General features: G+C 42.6%; 2 protein-coding genes across 2 annotated transcripts in view; one reads left to right on the top strand and one right to left on the bottom strand.

Annotated features, from left to right (window-relative positions):
* The window catches only part of LOC132436230 (zinc finger protein 271), a 51082-nt gene that overhangs the window by 27143 nt on the left and 7435 nt on the right, over window positions 1–16504 (bottom strand). The gene's annotated exons all lie outside the window — the stretch shown is intronic.
* On the top strand, window positions 5281–12325 carry ZSCAN30 (zinc finger and SCAN domain containing 30). Its single transcript, XM_060028897.2, has 3 exons — window positions 5281–5691; window positions 5967–6105; window positions 11394–12325. Exons 1-3 carry the CDS (start codon window positions 5284–5286, stop codon window positions 12323–12325), a joined length of 1479 nt encoding a protein of 492 aa, XP_059884880.1. The 5' UTR covers window positions 5281–5283.

The following is a 16504-nucleotide window of genomic DNA, read 5'->3' as shown; positions in this document are numbered from 1 at the left end:
AATATTGTCCCAGAAGAGTCTTAGGCTGTCTTCATTTCTTTTCTTTCTTTTTTCTTTAGTCTGTTCCGCAGCAGTGAATTACACCATTCTCTCTTCCAGGTTACTTATCTGTTCTTCTGCCTCAGTTATTCTGCTATTGATTCCTTCCAGTGTAGTTTTCATTTCAGTTATTGTATTGTTCATCTCTGTTTGTTCTTTAATTCTTCTAGGTCTTTGTTAAATATTTCTTGCATCTTCTCGATCTTTGCCTGCATTATTTTTCCGAGGTCCTAGATCATCTTCACTATCATTATTCTGAATTCTTTTTCTGGTAGGTTGCCTATCTCCACTTCATTTAGTTGTTTTTCTGGGGTTTTATCTTGTTCCTTCATCTGGTATATAGCCCTCTGCCTTTTCATCTTGTCTATCTTTCTGTGAATGTGGTTTTTGTTCCACAGGCTGCAGGATTGTAGTTCTTCTTGCTTCTGCTGTCTGCCCTCTGGTGGATGAGCTATCTAAGAGGCTTGATGGGAGGGACTTGTGGTGGGTAGAGCTGACTGTTGCTCTGGTAGGCAGAGCTCAGTAAAACTTTAATCCACTTGACTGTTGATGGGTGGGGCTGGGTTCCCTCCCTGTTGGTTGTTTGGCCTGAGGCAACCCAAAACTGGAGCGTAAGTGGGCTCTTTGGTGGGGCTAATGACAGACTCTGGGAGGGCTGACACCAAGTTGTCCTTCCCAGAACTTCTGCTGCCAGTGTCCTTGTCCCCACGGTGAAACAGAGCCACCCCCCGCCTCTGCAGGAGACCTTCCAACACTAGCAGGTAGGTCTGGGTCACTCTCCCCCGGGGTCACTGCTCCTTCCCCTGGGTCCCGATGTGCACACTACTTTATGTGTACCCTCCAAGAGTGGAGTCTCTGTTTCCCCCAGTCCTGTCGAAGTCCTGCAATCAATTCTCACTAGTGTTCAAAGTCTGATTCTCTAGGAATTCCTGCTCCCGTTGCCGGACCCCCAGTTGGGAAGCCTGACGTGGGACTCAGAACCTTAACTCTAGTGGGTGGACTTCTGTGGTATAAGTGTTTGCCAGTCTGTGAGTCACCCACCCACCAGTTATGGGATTTGATTTTACTGTGATTGCACCCCTCCTACCGTCTCACTGTGGCTTCTCCGTTGTCTTTGGATGTGGGGTATCTTTTTTGGTGAGTTCCAGTGTCTTCCTGTCGATGATTGTCCAGCAGCTAGTTGTGATTCTGGTGTTCTCACAAGAGGGAGTGAGAGCACGTCCTTCTACTCCACCGTCTTGGTTCCTCCTCCCCTGTATCTATTCTTTTTCAAATGCTTTTCCCATTAGGTTATTATAGAATATGGAGCAGAGTTCCCTGTGCTGTACAGTAGGTCCTTGTTGGTTATCTATTGTTTTTGTTTTTGTTTTTGCTTTTTCTTTTTTAAAACTAGTCAGAGGAACAGGATGAGATTTGCAATTTGAAGAAGTCACTGTGGTTACACTATAAATAGACTGTGGGTTATTGTACAGTGTAACAGGAAGGATAGTTGCTGGCATGAAGAAGGTGGTGGCAGAGATGGGAAAGAGCAGATTCTGGAAATAGGAAATAAAATCAATAGGACTTAATTTGCATTAAATACAGGAAGGAGGTATTAGGAATGCTTCCAGGTTTCTGGCAGTGCAGCCGTATTGTTGTTCCTACTTGCGAGAGGGGAATCACTGGGAGAGGAGCAGGTTGGGGTGGGAGGAATCATCAGTTGATCATGGATGTGCTGAGTTTGAGGTCCTTTTGAGAAATTCAAAAAGAGTTATGATGAGGCTTCCATGGTGGCACAGTGGTTAAGAATCCGCCTGCCAATGCAGGGGACACGGGTTCAAGCCCTGGTCCAGGAAGATCCCACATGCCACAGAGCAACTAAGCCCATGTGCCACGACTACTGAGCCTGAGCTCTAGAACCTGTGAGCCAGAACTGCTGAAGCCCGCACGCCTAGAGCCCATGCTTCGCAACAAGAGAAGCCACTGCAATGAGTAGCTCGTGCACCGCAACGAAGAGTAGCCCCCACTTGCTGCAACTAGAGAAAGCCCGCGCGCAGCAACAGAGACCCAACGCAGCCAATAAATAAATAAATAAATAAATTTTAACAAAAAGAAAAAGAGTTGTGATGGATGTGAGTCACAATGGATAAATAGGGCTGGAGCTCAGATGAGAGGTCCAGACTAGAGATCGATGGTAACCGAGGGTAAGGATGAGATTGCCTGGGAGAGCATGAGAACAGTGGTGGACTAAGGGCTAACCTGTGGACCTCTGATGTAAAGGAGGATGGACTTGCGAAGGAGATGGAGAAGGAACACCGATAATTCCTCAGCCCCCCAATGGAGGACAAGTTGCTGAGGCATAGTATTTATACTGATGCATAGATCTGACAATGCATCATCATGGGATTTCTTAAATGTCAATTGTTGTAATAAGAACTAAAGAAATGTATTTAGTATTTTCCAAATACTACAAAATTAAGCAGAAAAATGTCCCCAAGTTTCTCTGTGTTTAGGTTCCTCCTCTCATTATTCCTTAACTCTGCCAAGGCTCTGGCCCAGGGTTTTTACCCTGGCCGCACATCGGAAGCATTTGTGGCACTTATTGAAGCCCCACCCATGGAGATTCTGATTCAACAAGTCTGAGGGCCATGCATGGCTGTTTCTGAGCCATAGCCATGAGCCTGGCCTTTCTGAATCACCTGCAGTTTCCTCAGTGGGCCACATGCTCCTTGCCTGAATGACCTCCCTCTACAGCTCCACCCAGCTCACTCATACCAGACTCTGCTGAGATGGTTCCCCCAGGCAGTCAGTTCTTCCTGGTCTTAGTCATCTTACCGGGCTACCTTGTCTGCTTCCCTCCATCCTTGGATGTATTGCACTGTGTTTGCCTGTTTCCCTGTCACTTTCCCTTATTAAACTAGGAGTCCTTGAAGACAGACCTCTGAATCCTGAGAGTCCTGTTCAGTACACTGCCTAGCACATAGCTCAAATATTGTTGAGATAGTGGATGAAGGAATCCATTCCTCTTTCCTTTGTGCTGTCTCAGAACCTTGTGACTTAAAGTCAGGAAAAATTCTTCCGGGCTTCCCTGGTGGCACAGTGGTTAAGAATCCGCCTGCCAATGCAGTGGTCACAGGTTCGAGCCCTGGTCTGGGAAGTTCCCACATGCAGGTGGAGCAATTAAGCCCATGTGCCACAACTACTGAAGCCTGCACACCTAGAGCCCATGCTCTGCAATGAGAGAAGCCACTGCAATGAGAAACCTGCGCACCACAACGAAGAGTAGCCCCTGCTCTCCGCAACTAGAGAAAGCCCGTGCACAGCAACGAAGACCCAACACAGCCAAAAATAAATAAAGTAAATAAATTAAAATTAATAAATAAAGAACTAAACATTTTAAAAAAACAGAAAAATTCTTCCTTTTTTTGTACATTCACCCTGGCCATTCTCCATTACCTTTTCCTAACATTTTCACCCTTATTTTTTTATTTTTATTTTTTTTAGAAAGCAGATTTTTTTTTTTTTTTTTTTTTTTTTTTTTTTTTTGTGGTACGCGGGCCTCTCACTGTTGTGGCCTCTCCCGCTGCGGAGCACAGGCTCCGGATGCGCAGGCTCAGCAGCCATGGCTCACCGGCCTAGCCCCTCCGCGGCATGTGGGATCTTCCCGGACTGGGGCACGAACCCATGTCCCCTGCATCGGCAGGCGGCCTCTCAACCACTGCGCCACCAGGGAAGCCCTAGAAAGCAGATTTTTAAAATTTTTATATATTTATTTATTTATTTTTGGCTGCGTTGGGTCTTCGTTGCTGTGCGTGGGCTTTTTCTAGTTGTGGCGAGTGGGGGCTACTCTTCGTTACAGTGCGCGGGCTTCTCATTGCAGTGGCTTCTCTTGTTGCAGAGCACGGGCTGTAGGTGCACAGGCTTCAGTAGTTGTGGCACATGGGCTCTAGGGTGCAGGCTCAGTAGTTGTGGCACACGGGCTTAGTTGCTCCGCAGCATGTGAGATCTTCCTGGACCAGGGCTTGAACCTGTCTCCTGTATTGGCAGGTGGATTCTTAACCACTGTGCCACCAGGGAAGTCCTTCACCCTCATTCTTTTTTTTTCTTTTCTTTTTTTTTTTTTTTGCGGTATGCGGGCCTCTCACTGTTGTGGCCTCTCCCGTTGCGGAGCACAGGCTCCGGACGCGCAGGCTCAGTGGCCATGGCTCACGGGCCCAGCCGCTCCGCGGCATATGGGATCTTCCCAGACCGGGGCACGAACCTGTGTCCCCTGCATCGGCAGGCGGACTCTCAACCACTGCGCCACCAGGGAAGCCCCACCCTCATTCTTAATTTATAGTAGCAACCAAGATTGTCCTGGGCATTAACCCATTCTGTAATTTAAAAAAACAAGTGCTTTAGAGTTGGGCTACTCTAGGTTCATGTCTTGACTTTGCCATATACCAGTTTGGGGCCTTGGGCAAATTACTTAACTTTCAAGAACCTCAGTTTCCTCATCTGTAAAGTGGAGCTGATAATACATACCTATTAGTGTTATTTACAAGTGTCAAAAAATTGTATTTGTAAAGTGCCTGGCCCATAGTAGGTTTATTAAGTGCAAATTCCCTTCTTTGGGGAGACCCTATGGCTTAATAGAAAGAGCTAATAAGTCCTCTGGTTGCAGAGAGCCATTCTGCTGCTTACTGGCTGTGTGTTTTTGGTCCCCTTGTGATTCTCAGTAGCCTCATTTGGAAAATGGGCATAATTATGATTATCCTTATAGAATTATTAGGGAAATTATATTAAATTTATGTCAAGTATCTAGCTAGTGCTTGGCATCTAGTAGGTGCTCAGTAAAATGGTGGTTATTATTCTGAGAGCTGATAATATACTATAGTATTTTTCCTGATTTCCATGATTTATAAGCATTAGTTATTATCCCTAATGTTGTCTCTAACATTGTTACCAAAAGTTGAATTTATTTCGGTGGTACTTTAACTTTTCCGTTTTACATCCTGAGAAAAATCCTGAATCATCTATAAATGTATTATTTACACGGAAGCTCCCTTTTAGTCAGTTTTCTTTACAGTGCTACACTTGGTGGCAACGGGTTTTCAAACACCTGAATTTATATTCTAAACACATTTTTTTCTCTGTGTGATATTAGCATTGTCCACCTCAGGAGCTCTCTGGAGAACTGGAATTCAGAAAGAATCTCTCAGACACTAGACGTCCATCCCCTCCCCGCTTCAACTAGGCAGCCTCTTCAGACTATCTCTGCCCAGAATGGCAGGAAAGTCGGCAGCCTTGGTCTACCATGCTCCAAAAGAGCAGGAAGGACTCATAATTGTGAAGGTCGAAGAAGAAAATTATGTTTGGGGGCAGGACTTTGGCCTTCAGGGCAATGCCTATAGTCAGGAGGCCTTCCGCCAGCGGTTCAGGCAGTTCGGTTACTCTGACTCCGCGGGGCCCCGGGAGGCTCTGAACCGGCTCCGTGAGCTGTGCTGTCAGTGGCTGAGGCCAGAGGTGCATAGCAAGGAGCAGATCCTGGAGCTGCTGGTGCTGGAGCAGTTCCTGAGCATCCTGCCAGAGGAGCTGCAGACCTGGCTTCGAGAGAACCAACCAGGGAGTGGAGAGGAAGCCGTGGTGATGCTGGAGGAGCTGGAGAAAGAGCTTGACGAACCAAGGCAACAGGTAAGTAGGTGTTTTATTTGCTTGTTTTACCGACTGTAAGTTAATGAGGAAGCCATTCTGAGCGGCCTTGACTGGGCTTCCCGAGAATTATAAAATTTTTGTCCTTTGGGTTATTATTTGTGCACTGGGATCAAGTCACTAGAGCTTTTCGTCTTGTTGTTTTCTATCTAATCATCTGAATGAGTTTCTGATTCTGGCTGCCCTGCCCTGTTAATCTAGGGGTTTTCCTCTTGTATGTCCTCAGGATCATAGTGTTGGTACTTGATTACTCCTAGGACACAGCTCATGGCCAAGGAATGATCTGGAAGGAAATGACATCTGTGGAAGCACTGAAGTCGCTGAGTATCCAGCTCGAGCCCTTGGAGAACCAGGGCAAGAATGAGATTCAGGAGCCCCAGGGTTACTGTGAGAGAGGTGAGGCGCCACAGTCCATTGGGGGTTGAGGGCGGAGGTGAGGGCTTAAATCCGTGGCATGGGTCATTTTCTTAATAACTGCCTCTTATGACTGTCATTAAGTGCTGCGAAAAAGCCCCCTTGCCTAGAAATATTCTTCCATTGGCTCTGCCTAGAACCTGAAATTCCAATATAATTTCTAATTTGGGGTTAAGAATTAAGGTCTCTAATAAAATTCTCTAATAACCTCCATAATATTCAAAGAGCAGTATTCTGGTTTTTTAATATTATGGTCCTACTGACAAGGCAGTCCCTAAGATGGAGATGCATAATGTATCAATAAGAGAAACCACATAGTAACTTGAAAAGGGAAAATTTAATGTTAAGAATTATTAATTATGACAGAGGATTACTTACTAATTAGTTTTTAAAACCCCCATAAAGTATGCAGAAATAACACATACAGGGAGTCTCTAGGGTTGAGGCAGAGCGCCCAAGAAAGGAACAAATCTGCAAGAGGGTGCTGCATCTTCCCCCTCCCTTGGCAGAACTGAGATCCAGATCTTGTTGGAGAGGACACAGCTATGGCCCACTGGATGGAGATGTTCCCTGAGTGCTTGCTGGCAGATTTGCTGGGAAACTGCTCTTTGGGGTATGAAGGAAAGCCATTCATGGGTGGGGGGAAAGTGTGTGTTCTAGGGGGCAGAACTCACTGAGAAGCTACCCTCTGGGGTGCCAGGAGCGCCCCCCCCCACCATGGGGAGGTGCCATGACACAGAACTTGCTGCAAAGCCACCCTCAGGGATGGTGCCCCTGAAACTGATTGGCACTGCTGGGTCCCCCACACATTGCAGGGAAAAAGAGAGCACACCAGCACCAGGAAGAAAAGCCCCTTCCTCCTCCAGGGTCTGTTCAGCCCCTACTGTTAAAGTTCACATCGTTGTCAGCTGGCCAGGGAGAAGTGTAGCACAGGCAGGGCACTGAAGGGTGGATTTGAAGCTGACCAAAAGGGCTTTGATTATGTTATTGGCAAAATCATCCCTATGGGCAGCATGTACATCAGGCCTATTAACTTGTTCTCATTAACAAGTTTGTTACAGCCAACTACCCTTCTGATTTCATCTTTACCAAGCAATCTTATTAAATTCCTATGAAGCTTAGCTATAATAAAAACGTACATTAGTCTAATCTGGTCTGTGTGACAGTTAAATTACTCATTAATTTTTGTTATGGTTTTATTGCTCAGTTTCATGAGCTTGGCTAATGAGAGTTAACCCCAAGAGGTAAATCTATGCATTGTATGATGATAAAGTTAGGTTTATGAGGCCACAAGGTCAAGGGCTAGATCTTGGACCTTGGCATTCACCAAAGGTATCCATGCATCTGTACACTGAGACCTCCTAGGAAACTCCCTCCCAGCCCCGCCCCCCCCCACATCATTAGCCAAGTAAGCCCACTTAAATATTTTCCGCGTCAAGCAAAAACTACATTCAAGTGGATTTAAAAAAATCATCTCCTCAAGTCCCCTGCCTTAAAGTAGGTAAACATCTAAATCAGTTAGGGTCGATTACTTCTATTTCCTTCTTTTAAGGTCTTGAGGAACAGAGACTGTGCTGTAATTTTTTAAGTCGTTCTTGAGCTTTTCATACTGATATTTGTTGTGGCCTGAATTATGTCCCCCCAATTTCTATGTTGAAGCCCAGCCCCACCCAGTACCCCAAAATGTGACTGTATTTGAGATAGGGCTTTTAAAGAAGTAAATAAGTTAACATGCGATTGTTAGGTTGAGCCCTAATCCAATATGACGGTGTTCTTGTGAGAAGCGGAGATTGGACCATAACACAAATCGAGGGACAACCGTATAAGGACACAGTGGGAAGGAGCCACTGCAAGCCAAGGAGAGATAGACCTCAAATGACACCAAACCTGCCAACACCTTGATCTTGGACTTCCAGCCTCCAGAATTGTGAGAAAATAAATTTCTGTTGTTTAAGCCATCCAGTGTATGGTATTTTGTTACAGCAGGCAGACTGGCAAACTAAAACGGTATTAAACTTCTTCTCTGTGTCCATATGAACTACTTCCAGTTTTAATTTAATTCCATTTTATTTTATTTGTTTAGCAGAATCCTCATAAAACACACCTGTTCTTGAAGGTAATGAGTACACTGCCCTTTGACTTTCTTTTAACTAAGCATCTCACTGCCTCTGATTCCATCTGTGTTCCATCTCTCCGGTCATCACAGCTCATTCCTCTGGATGTGCTTCAGTTTCTCCACATTCATTTGAAGTACAGGCATAAAAAAATAAAGTACTCTAATGAAGATCTGGTCAATTTACAAGGTAGATTCACACACAGCCCCAACTCTTATTTGTTGCACTCTATATATTTTTATTTGTTTGCCCCTTCACAGTGGTATTATGTTGTTGACTCAATCAACTTATGGCCACAGTGATTCCATCTTCCAGCCTTCCTTGGCCTTAGCAAAATGTCCTCATCCTCCGTTTATGCCTGATTTCTAAGTATATGGTCTTGAATGGCCTTGACTGGGTTTCTGATAAATCTCATTATGCTGATCTTTTTTTAGTCTTGAGGGTCTTAGCTCCACCTCTGAAGAATTAATGTGGATCATTTCACATCTTTTACCTAGGTCAATAAGGATTAAATCATTGGAGGAATCCACCTTGATAGGATTGTAAGAGTTGCCATGTCATTTTTATAACCTTACACTCTTGGTTATATAATATAATATATAATTTTCCTTAGCTTCTTCACTAGCCTAGCAGTATGTTTTGCTAGAAGAAGAGCCTGAGATGGAGATTCGAGTGCAGGTGGTTTACTGAGGGCATGCTCCTCAGGAGAACTCTGTGATGGAGTGAGAGAGGTAGGGTTAGGAAGGGAAAAGATCAAGCAATGATATGGTCTCGGGTAAAACCTAGCCTTGGCTTAATCCATGAGGTGGGGCTTTGGGAGGACCCCCTGGAGCATAATTGTACTGCTGAGTTGTTCCTTCTTGAGGCGGGGTTGGGGGGCAGTGAGGGTGGAAGTAATTTCCTAGGCCAGGTGGCTTTCATCAGCCAGGGCAACGCTCCAGAGAAGAGGGAAGCTGTGGGTCGTTAGGAGCCAACACTCACAGCAGCTGGGGGAAGGAGGCACTGTGTTGGTGAAGGGGATCTGAGTGGGTAGTGGAGCATCATCTATATAGTATTAAGGCTGAATCATATTTGTCCATGTGCAATTAAAGGCCAAGTCCGAGTTAAGATGATTTTAGACCATACAGGTCACTGAAAAGGTAGGGAAGTAGTGGGATGGGGTGAGGGGATGTTATATAGAAGAGCTCTTCTACAGAGGAACCTGTGGCTTATTTCTCTTCCAAAGAGCTTCCTATAATCTGTACTCTGCCCTCCAGCATCTGGACTTTGGGCTTGATTGTAAATTATCATTCACTCTTGGAAGATATCAATTAGATTATTTGGATTATTTTTGTACCAATATTTCTAAATATTCAAGTAATCATCTCATATTCTACTTTTAATCTCTGTCATTTCCAGGAATTACTCTAGTTAACTGTTTATCCTAATTTTTAAAAATGTAATATACATATATAGTTGAAAGAATAAGAGTCTTGGTATTTTCCTGATCAATACATCTAAGGTCAAGATTTTTCCCTGGTCTCATAATTTGTCCTCATGTGATTATAGAATTTGAAGAAGTATTTTAAATCCTATAAATTACATTGCTTTTCTAATTTTCACAGCCCTAAATTTGTCCCTACACAATTTTATTGCCACTTTATACCCTTTATAATGTATACTCTTTATAATTTGACCTATTTACTACTTTCACAAGATTTCTCATTAGGTTGTCAGGTCTCTGACTTTAACCAAGTTGGTGCTTATTATTCTTCTGCCTTTTTTATATATTATGATTTTATTCATAAATTTTCCCTTTTTGAACGAGCATAGCCTTGAGTAATTTAAATTTCTATTTAAGATCCAAGAACAGTGTGAATTTTAGTGTTCTGTCCTGATCTAAGAGGCAGTGTTGTCCATCTGTGATTTCTGGTAAGGAGTGAGGAAAAGGGAAGCTGGATAGCCCCGTGCTTTGGTCAGGTAATCATTGTGAGCCTTTATTGTTGTGTTTGAAGTGTGATGAACTCCAAGAATATCAAAAAGAAGTAATTGTTTTTATAGAAAAACATGACTTTTCTGAAGCTAAATAAAAATGGTTTTTAAATTAATTTTTTTTTCTTAGTGCAACTACAGCCCTGCTTCCTTCCAGTAGGGAAAGCAGATGACATAGGGGGAAAGTGCAAGCCTTGATGTTAAGCATCTTTGTTAGAATCCTGACTCTACCAGTTATTAATTCTGTTCCCTTACCTCAGTGATATAGCCTCTCTGAGCCTTCGTTTCCTGATCTGTAAAATGCATATAAGTTTAGAGGGCTTTGGGGGGGACGAAAGTAACTTAACAGTTCTTCAGATTTTCTCCACTCAAAATAATTGAAGTTACCTCAGCCATCATCCAGTAGTCTCCTATTCTGAGTTACTAGAAATCTAAAAATGAGAGGGGCGTGTCATGTGAGAGCGGAAGGTTTGGCACCAGGCAGTCACATCTGCCTCTTGTTTCCATCCACCATCTTTGACCATTTATACATAAAAAAGTGAACATAGAAGACTCCCACCTGACCCCAGAATGAGTCAGGAACTCACAATATTACTTTTCTTATGCTCTGCATGTCTTATTCTATTTGCTTATAATCATTTGATCAACTTAGAACCTGCCAGAATCTGCAATTTACCTTTGTACCACCTACCTCTGTCCAATTCTAACCTCTAAAGCATTTCCTAATTGTATCTCCTGCTCTCCTATTTTTGTAGAAGCACTGCTGATTCAAGACTCTTAGACATCTGTCTTTATTCTAATTACTCTTTATCTCCTCTTTTCCTTTCCTTCACTACCTAAAAGCACATCTTCTCCTCTAACCCAAGATTGTCTCCCAGCTTCCTGGTCTCTCACTGCTACTCCTGTTTATCACTATCTCCTTTAACTAATTTCTTGCTCTGTTCACCATCCCTCCTTTCCAATGCTGACTCTCATTCTAGTCTATATTACTCTCTGAGGGTGCCAACTCTCCCTACCACAGGCCACTTTTCTAAATTCTAGGTTGGGAAGCTAGTTTTTAAGAGTTTTCTTTCTAATAGGTAAATACCTATTTCATTTGGTTTATTTTCTGTTTCTGCTACAGTAAGTTCTTTTCTTCCAACATGGGGAGCAAATGACACTTGCATTTTCTGTTCACATTTTTAGATGGCAAGCTGGTGGCTGACAAATTGTTGACAGCAAAGCAAGAAATGATTGAATGTGTGGCATCAGCAGCCATGATATCCTCAAGACGACTCCCTGGGGAAACTCCTTCAGGACAGGTAGTTGAAGAAGCTTTGGGAGGTCTGGACAATTTTGAGAAGCCAAAAGGAAGTGCTTCAGGGGACAAAATGTGTCAGCTCCCTTCCCAGGAAAGACATTTTAGCCTGACAAGCTTCAACAAGGAAATCTCCACAGAAGAGAGTGTCCTGGAATGTAATGAAGGTGAAGGAAGTCTCAGTCTGAACTCAAATGTTATAACACAACCGAGAATTCACGCTGGGGGAAAGCTCTATGAGTGCTTCGACTGTGGGAAAGCCTTTTGCCAGAGCTCAAAGCTGATTAGACATCAGAGAACTCATACTGGAGAGAGACCTTATGCATGTAAAGAATGTGGCAAAGCCTTTAGTCTGAGCTCAGACCTTGTTAGACATCAGAGAATTCATAGTGGTGAAAAACCCTACGAATGTTGTGAGTGTAGAAAAGCTTTCAGGGGCAGCTCAGAGCTCATCCGGCATCGGAGAATTCACACTGGAGAGAAACCTTATGAATGTGGTGAATGTGGGAGAGCTTTCAGCCGGAGCTCAGCCCTTATTCAGCATAAGAAAATTCACACTGGAGACAAAGGCTATGAATGTATTGAATGTGGTAAGGCTTTTGGTAGAAGCTCTATCCTTACTGAACATCAAAGAATTCACACTGGAGAGAAACCTTATGAATGTAATGAATGTGGAAAATCCTTCAATCAGAGCTCAGCCCTCACCCAGCACCAGAGAATCCACACTGGAGAAAAGCCTTATGAATGTAGTGAATGTAAGAAAACATTTAGGCATAGATCAGGCCTTATGCAGCATCAGAGAACTCACACCAGAGTTTAACTCTTTGGGTAAGAGTTGTACAACTATGAAATACTAGGAATTCACTTTGGGGGTGAATAATGGGATAAGTATATATGATATATATGTGATATAATGGGATATATGATATATATATATGCATGTGTGGCAGGGGAGTACCTAGCCTGGTCCATGAGTCACTAGAGGCTTCCTGGATATGACGAAATCTCAGTTGAGGCATAAAAGATGGGTAGAAGTTAGCCAGACCGAGGCAAGAAGGAAGAGAAGAATGTTACTGGCAGAGGTTATAGCACATGCAATGGCATGAACAGAGGATCTGGAGACATCCCTTCCTCTGAACTCTTCTCTCTGGCAGGAATTTTTTCTTGGGGGCCCCTGGTTCAGAAGCCAGGACAGGTGTTTGTTCCTCTCTTCCTATTTAGTCACTGAGTTGGGTGGCCTATCCCAGTTCTCTTGGAGTACTTAGGAGAATTAGAGTGATGGAAGACTTTGCTGCGTTGTATGGAAAAAGGCATGTTTGTACACCAAGGAAAGAATACATGTTGGAGGCTAGAGGGACAGTGGGGACTGAAGTGCTTGTGTCCCATGACCCTGGGGCCCAGGAAATGGCAAGCTGACAGGAACACGGGAATGGGAGGTCTGCCTTCCTCATTCCCTGTTCCCTCCTCTCATCACCAGACTCACAGATGCTAAGCTATGTGAGGGCAATGAATATTTATTGAATATTCCTCAAAACTCTACTTCTCCAATTTTTATTTTGGCAGTTTTAATTAACTCACAATTGCTGAGGGCAGTTAATACCTAAGAGGAAGTTTGAGTCCTCTTCTAAGATGTCCTGATTTCCCTTCCTGATACTGTCACTTCTGAAGAAGATGTGATAATCAAAGCTGTTGTGGGTAATAGGAGAGGTGAAATTAGGGAGACAGCTTTTGTGTCCAGAGGTTGTAGGATTATTAGTGAGGCCAGTCAGAAGTCTTAAAAGAGCCTTCAAATGGATAGAGAGTTGCCTTTTCCTATGGGTGACAATCAAATGATTTCATGTTTTTAATACCACTTAATGTTTTTTTTACTGATTGTGAATTAATTGTAAATGTTGATAGTACAGAAAATGAGAAAGTATAAATCACCCACGATCCCACCATCCATAGAAACTTTGTTAACATTTTGGAGTACTTCTAGTAGATTTTTTTTTACCCCCCAACCCTAATATATGTGTACTTTTTTTGGTGAAAATCTTGTTTGGTAAATCATTTTTAGTAACTGATTTTAACACTTATACTTTTGATTATATACTTCAACTGTTTATTAAAAAATTTTTTTTGAAGTATAGTTGACCTACAATGTGGTGTTAATTTCTTCTGTACAGCAAAGTGATTCAGTTATACATATATATATATATATATATATATATATATATATACATTCTTTTTTAATATTCTTTTCCATTATGATTTATCTCAGGATATTGAATATAGTTCCCTGTGCTATACAGTAGGACCTCATTGTTTATACTTTAACTATTTAGTATTAGAATGTAATACAAGACGTCTTCTAATAAATTTGAGTTTTAAGTTTTGCTTTGAAACTAATCATTCAGTAATAGGGAGCACCGTAACACGAATGGAGATGTGCTGGGAGAATGGGGGAAGGAGTTGTGGGAAGAAGGCAGGGAATTGGTGGTCTTAGCTTTGATTCCTGGGCCAAAACATGTCTGGAAACGATACCTAGTCCCTGGGGCTGCAGTTCACCAGGTGAAGTCACAAAATTGAGGGGACATCTGGAGCTGCACTGTGGTTGAAAGAACATGGGCATGAGAGCAAGTAGCCTCTACAAACAGAAGCATCGTCCACAAGAATCAGGACGCTTCCCCACCTTGGGAGCAAGAGCCTGGGAGAATGCCACAGCTTTCCCCTCCCCTCTCAGCAGGTCCTTAATAGACACACATGTGCAGGAACACCCCATGACCCTTTAGATCTATCATCATTTGTGCCTGCCAACAAGAGAGCTGTGAACGATAAAGTTACTGAGCAGCAACATCTGGTTTTGGGCCATCAGAGAGCAGGGGGTAGGTCTGCCTACCCCGCTCACCCTTCCTCTTGACTTTGCAGAAATGCTCTTCAGGTCAGTTCCTTCTGCATGGAAATGATTGGCAATCCTCCTTGCTCTGAGGATTCACTTTACGGGGCAAAAGAAGCAAAGTTGTTCACAGGGGGGCTTGGAGAGACCAAGGTCAGACTTGCTTAAATTTCTAATCCTCTCATCTGGACAGTGTTAACTGCAGCCTGTGGAAGTGAGGAGGGAGGAGTGGAGAGGTAGGAAACTGATATTAAGCACTTTGCCTAAATTCCACATCTTTTTAAATCCATGAATCTGCACAGGACCCATTTAAGGTAAACAGTGGACTGCCTCTATGCCAAGAGAAATGAGGGCTCTGAGCAGAAAGGAAAGGGATGGATTACTTTTCCTCAGGCAACTCTGGTGAAGGAAACAATTACCTTTGACATCCACCTACTTGGTGCCCCCCCTGTTTCATATAGACTGTTGAAGCTTTAACTGTAAGAGATCACCTACTTCAGCTTTCTTAAACTGAGGGTCCAGAGTTGTCAGGTGACTTGCTTATGGCTGCAGAATTCACGGAGAAGCACTAATGAGAACAGAAGTCTTCACTTCAAGGCTATTGCTTTTCTCAACTATAATCACTTTCATACAAATAACTTACATTTGCACAGAGATTTATAATTTGCACTTTTTTTTGTTGTTGTTGTACACTAGTCAGATGAGTATATCTGCCATTGTCACTTACCAGTTAGGAAGTCACAGATCAGTTAACGAGTTAGCTAACTGCCTAGGACTTGGAAGGCACAAAGATGCCATAGAAAGCACATGCTTTTCTTGATAATTTCTCAGCTATCCTGGGCTTCCAGTCCCTTTTAAACCTTTTTTTCTCTAACTTTAGAAATTTTAGGTATTTATTGTAGAAAAAATTGGAAGACACAAACACAAGAAAAAATTAAATCTCCTATAATCTTATTACTCAGATATAACCAGTATAGCATTAACATTATATATATTTCCAATATTTTTAATGCATAAATATATTTTTACACAAATCGTATTGTACATATCGTCTTATATTTTTACTTAAGATATGAACACTTTCTTATTTAATATTAATCAACATCACTTTTAACAGCTTTTAAGACTTTGTATACATTCATGATGGTTTCTGAAGCATACATTTCCAGGTAGAATTTTAAAGTCAAAAGGCAATGTTTAAGGCTTCTGGTATTGATTGCCACAGACAGCATCTGCTCACATCTCACCAGCAGCATTAGAGCCCCAATTTCCCTGAATCTTTGTTAGTTTTATGAGGGAAAAAAAGCGCCATCTCAACTCTTGCTTTAATATACATTTTTAATTCTAGCAAGGCTAATATTTACTGTCCATTGGCATTTATTCTTTTGTAATTTGCCTATCTAAGTACTACTTTTTTCTATTGGGACTTTTTCATGGGGAGATAGTACAGAGTAGTGGCTCCCCAGACACGTTCTGGATTCCTACTGCCTGGGTCTAAAGTCTGAGCTCACCACTTTGTAGCTACATAACCTTGAGTAAGCCATGACCTCAAGCCTTCATTTCTTCATCCGCAAACTATGGGCTGAGAAGTAATACATATACACAAAGCCCTTTGCAAGTACCTATTGTTTCTTACCGATATATGTAAGAACTCTCTATATAAAGAATATTTGCCTTTTGTAATATATGTTGTATCAATTCCTACTTAACATTTGTTTTGCCCTTTTCAGTTTGATTGGATCTTCCTCTGTGGAAGAGGAAAACGAGTTGAATAGCTTTACCACGCTATTTTGTTATTTAACCTAGCCCTTTCTTTTCTCACATTCTCTCCAAGCAGGGGCATCTAGTCCTCCTGCCATTCTTACTGGTTAGTACATGCTCATGCCCCAATAGAAGCATTACTTCTCTATTTATCCTCATGAAAACTCTTCCTATGTGCAGGACTCGAGATTCCCAAAGGCTTGAATTTTTGGTAAGGTGTGTTGTAACTCTGACCTATTAGGTATTTTAAATAACATGTCTTTCTGTTGCTGACTAACCTATACACCTTTCTGCATTGCACTGAGAAGCACCAGTCTAGGGATCCTTTTCCTGCTGGGTCCCTCAGAAGAGGGCAGTCTCTCT

This window comes from Delphinus delphis, chromosome 13 (assembly GCF_949987515.2).
Source record: "Delphinus delphis chromosome 13, mDelDel1.2, whole genome shotgun sequence".
In the NCBI taxonomy this organism is placed as follows: Eukaryota; Metazoa; Chordata; class Mammalia; order Artiodactyla; family Delphinidae; genus Delphinus; species Delphinus delphis.
This window is presented reverse-complemented; position numbering and strand designations above follow the sequence as displayed.